The sequence below is a fragment of the Chaetura pelagica genome, unplaced genomic scaffold, assembly GCF_000747805.2.
Source record: "Chaetura pelagica isolate M959 unplaced genomic scaffold, ChaPel_1.0 scaffold473, whole genome shotgun sequence".
NCBI classification, from domain to species: Eukaryota; Metazoa; Chordata; class Aves; order Apodiformes; family Apodidae; genus Chaetura; species Chaetura pelagica.
Window position 1 is genome coordinate 29,666 of NW_009952890.1, and position 4,897 is coordinate 34,562.

At 41.1% G+C, this 4,897-nt stretch overlaps 1 protein-coding gene across 1 annotated transcript in view; it reads left to right on the forward strand.

Annotated features, from left to right (window-relative positions):
• Positions 1–3,987, forward strand: part of ISCA1 (iron-sulfur cluster assembly 1) — a 7,364-nt gene extending 3,377 nt beyond the window's left edge. Inside the window, exon 4 of the mRNA XM_009995472.1 lies at positions 3,455–3,987. Coding sequence (XP_009993774.1) covers positions 3,455–3,603 — 149 coding nt within the window. The 3' untranslated portion in view covers positions 3,604–3,987. The remainder of the gene's footprint in view (positions 1–3,454) is intronic.
• The last annotated feature ends 910 nt before the right edge of the window (positions 3,988–4,897 follow it).

The window sequence follows — 4,897 nt, forward strand, 5'->3', positions numbered from 1 at the left end:
GCAGGGCTCCATGGCATGTAATGGTGACTTCGGAAGAAAAGCAGTTAATGACCATAACTCTGAATCTCTCCCCCTTCCTTCTTCTTCTGCCAGATTTATATGGTTAACGTGACATCATATGGCATGGGGTGTCCCTTTGGTCAACTGGGATCAGTAGTCCCTGCTGTGTCCCCTCCCAACTTCTTGCACACCCCAGTCTGCTTGCTGGTGGGGTGGTGTGAGAAGCAAAAATGGCATTAAAGCTGTGTAAACACTGCTCAGAAATAACAAAGACATCCTCATGTGATCAATGCTGTTTCCATCACAAGTCCAAAGCATAGCCCTGTGTCAGCTACTGTGAAGAAATTTAACCCTATTCTGGCCAAAAATAGCACAGTTCTGTATGTTTTTCCTATTTTTGTAAAAATCTGTCAGCTGTCTTTGTGTCAACTACAGACTTCTACATAAAAATAATAGTGTTTGTTTCAATTTCTGTTCTTTTCTACAAGTTCCTAAAATTACTTTTGTGGGGTCGTGTTAGGTTTTTAAAGGTGTTACTGAACTCAATTGTATTATGTTCAGGAATGCTACTCTTAATTTGTTCACCTAGTAAGAGATCTGAATAATTTCTCTGCTGCTAGGCAGAGCCCATCTTCTAGCTGTCCTTAAAATACCTGTGACAAACTCATACATTTTATTCTCTTAAACAGAGAATTAGTTGGTACTTCAGCAAATTATTCAATTGAGCCAGAGTATGTGAGGTAGGGACTGCCACTGAATTCTGCAGATGCCTCTTGATTTCAAATTCAGTTGCCTTCTGGATTTAACTCTTCTGCTTGACTCAGGGCTGCTCTAGCTTTATGGGACTGAAAGTAAACTTTTCTGAAGGCATTTCCAGGTTTGCATCCTGAGGAAGCCCAAAGCAGTTTCCCTCCAGCAGGTCAGACTCCTTAAGTTCCAAAGCCAGACAGCATTTCAGGTGTGCCTGTGTGCTTTCTGTTGTCTTTTGCTTGCCTCTAGCCACATTTCCAGTGAACAATCTGATTTTATATAGCTTTGTGCTCAGTGTGCTGGTGGGTTTTGATCCCAGCACAAATTTTCTGGCTTTTAGGTGGTGACTGCTTCAGAGGTTAGGTCCATAAACTCTTCCATTGAGTTTAGTCTTTGCTGTCAGTTACTTTGCAAAATGATGCTGAATTCAATACAGTTGCCCACAGACTCAGTCTCATCCAGCCCCTTAACTGGAAAATGGGGAGGTGAGGTGAAATGAGACCTTTGTAATCCAAGAGGAAATGGTCAGTGACCTGCTACACCACCTAAACATCCCTAAGTCTGTGGGGCACCCATGAGTACTGAAAGAATTGGTGAATGCAAGTGCCAAGCCTCTTTCCGTCGTTTGCCAGCAGTCCTGGCTAACAGGGGAGGTCCCACTGGATTGGAGGTTATAAAATGTGGTACCGATCCACAGGAAAGGCCAAAAGGAGGATCCAGAGGGAACTACAGACCTGTCAGTCTGACCTCAGTGCCAAGGAGGGTCATGGAGCACATCATCTTGAGTGCCATTACACACCACGTACAGAACAACCAGGTGATGAGGCCCAGTCATCATGGGTTTATGAAAGGCAGATTGTGCTTAATGGACTTGATCTCTTTCTATGACAAGATGACCTGCCTGATGGATGAGGAAGAGTTTGAGGATTTTGTCTACATGGACTTTTTTAAGGCCCTTAACACTCCCACAATATTCTGATGAATAAACTGGCTGTTCATGGCTTGGATGGGTGTACAACACCAAGTTGGGTGGCAGTGTTGATCTGCCTGAGGATAGGGAGGCTCTATAGACTGACTTGGACAGACTGGGTCGATGGGCTGAGATCAACTGTATGAGGTTCAACAAGGTCAAGTGCCAGGGTCCTGCACTTGGGCCACAACAACCCCATGCAATACTACAGGCTGGAGGAAGAGTGGCTGGAAATGTGTCTGGCAGAGAGGGACCTGGGGGATCTGATTCGTAGATGGCTGAATATGAGCCAGCAGTGTGGCCATGTGGCCAAAAAGGCTAATGGTATCCTGTATTACAAATAATACAGGATGTATTACAAGTAATGTGGTAGGCAGCACTGGGGAGGTGATCCTTGCTATTCTCTTGCATTGGTGAGGCCACACCTCAAATACTGAGTCCAGTTTGGGGCACCTCAATACAAGAAAGACATCTAGGTGCTGGAGTGTGTCCAAAGAAGGGCAATGAAGCTGGTGAAGAGCCTTGGCAACAAGTCTTAGAAAAGTGGCTGAGGGAACTGGGGCTTTTTAGTCTGAAGAAAAAGAGACTGAGGGGAGACCTCATCACCCTCTACAGCTACCTGAAAGGATGTTGTCAAGAGGTAGGCACTGGTCTCTTTTCACAAGTAACTGGTGACAAAACAAGAGGAAGTGGCCTCAAGCTGCACCAGGAGAGGTTTAGACTAGACATTAAGAAGAACTTTTTCACTGAAACGGTTGTCAGACGTTGGAATGTGCTGTCCAGGGAAGTGGTTGAGTCACCATCCCTGGGTGTGTTTAAAAGTCATCTAGATGTGGCACTTGGGGACATGGCTCAGTGCTGGACTTGGTAGTGTAGGGTTAATGGCTGGACTTGATGATCTGGAAGGGCTTTTCCAACCTAAGTAATTCTGTGATTTGTGTTGGAGTATGTTTTGTGTCGGTGTTTACCATGGTGAAACAGGTTTCCATCCATCTCTCATGTATCTTCATGAGTTCTTTCTGCTTAATGATACAATTTTACATTTTTATTTTTAATGTTAGCTCATCTGTTGACAGCTCAAGCAACCCACTTGCATGTTTATGCCAGATTTGCCATTGTAAATTTCAGTACCTTTCCAGAGAGGTAGATACTGTGTGTATTTTAGAAAGGGACCTCTCTCTAGTTGCTTAAATTACTTACTAATTCTTAATGCTTAAAGGTTCTGATGTCCTTGAAAGTTCACACATTTGCCTTATTATAGGACTCAATATTGCTAATAGTTAATGTAGACCTCATAGTTTTGGCAGAGCAAAAAAAAATAATTTTGAGTGAGGGATGTTTGTTTTTTCAAGGTTTTGGAGCATCTTGTTGTATGCACAGACTTTAAGAATGGTAGGAAATGTGTTACTGCATGAGAATTAAGTATTGAATCTGAGATTTGTTCCCAGGTTCTACAGCTGAATTCCCAGGGTATCATGTTTTTAAAACCATGCTGCCCCCCCAGCCCCCAAATATGTGCAGTCACGTGCACACACAAGTAACAGTGCTAGGCTGTTACTGGAGTTTTATGGTGTAAAAACAGCCATGAACGTGTCCCATGTTAGACTAAAGAAACCAGGTTACACTGGTAGTCTTTGTAGTTAGCTTCCATTCTTTGCCACTGGTCAAAAGAGACCTTTAAAGTGAGTTGTGATACTTATGTGTGTAATTATTTTTTTCCTTGTTATGTTCAAGGGGTTAGAGTGTTTATTGAGAAGAAGGCACAGCTGACGCTTCTAGGAACTGAAATGGACTATGTAGAAGACAAACTGTCCAGTGAATTTGTCTTCAATAATCCAAACATCAAAGGAACATGTGGCTGTGGAGAAAGCTTTAACATCTGAAATCTGAGGGCTATTATTTGACTTTGAACACCTCAAAACACTTACTATTACGGCTTTTGGAAGCAAATGCATTTTATTCAGGTTCATAGGCTGTGTAAAGTGGGGATACCGTTAAAAAAATAAAGCTAAAATAATTTTGAAAATATTAATTATGTGTTAAATTCCACCGCTGATGTAGTTACGCTGTAACCTGTGATGAGTTGGCATCCAAAAGGTAAGAACAGTGAAGTGCTGTAGTAACATTTCTGTACTTTCACATGCCAAGGAAATAAAATATTGCTATACTTGCCCTTTGTCATTTTCTTTGTCCACGCTACTGACACTACCCCATCCAAAACCTATTTGAAATAATGTATTGCCTGTGGGTTCTGCTTTGATTTTGGGGGAGAGGATGGAGCACACTAAAAAAACAATATTTATGTTTGCTCGTAAAGATTTATATACGTGAGCACACAGTCCTCAGCTTCAGAATTCATGTTGATTATGTAGATGCTTGCTTTGTTTTTCTAATTTTCTGGTGCTTTCATCTTTTTACGTGTAGGTTTTCTTGTGGCTTGTTTTCCCATAAATCTGGGGAAGTCCAAAAAGATATTAATGTATTGATACAGCTGTAGGCTGCCCTGGCACTGCCTGTAGGAATGCTTCAAAATGGGCTAAACCAGTTTTAATTCTGTTCCTTTCCTTGATGAAAGCACAATCTCTGCTGTAGTTAACAAGTAACTATTGAGAACATGAAGTAGGTTGAGGCACTGGAGTGCTAAAGCAGGATACACACAGGCCTTGTTTCTCACATTTGTAATTTTATCTTTCTTGACTTAAATTGCAAAGTTGGTAAAACTGCTTCTAGGTTCTGATTTTGAATGTGCTGTCTGTGCATCAAAAACTATGAATGCTTTTTTGAGAGAGATATCTTAACTTTTTTTTTTCTTTAAGTCATGTCTGCTCCTAATCTTTTTACAGTTTTAACTCTGTTTTGTAGCTCTCTAGGTACTAGGGTTTTTCACCAAAGCTTATGATAACTTCTTTTTAACTCATGTCTTTATGTTAACATGGTAACAGGAGAAAAAGCATCTCTGATTTTTAAAACCCTAGTAATGAATAATTGTTTTCAATTACTCTAGACAGTAATTAAAATGTTTATAGGAGGCCATTTTTTTCTGTGGAATGTAAACTTATTTTCCCTTAATCAGAATTTTGTAAACCAGTGTTTTTCAAGCTTATAAAGTCTGCATCTCTTCTTCCTCTGGTGCTCAGGCAGAAGTAGAAATGTCTATCCAGGCCTTCCCAAAAGCTG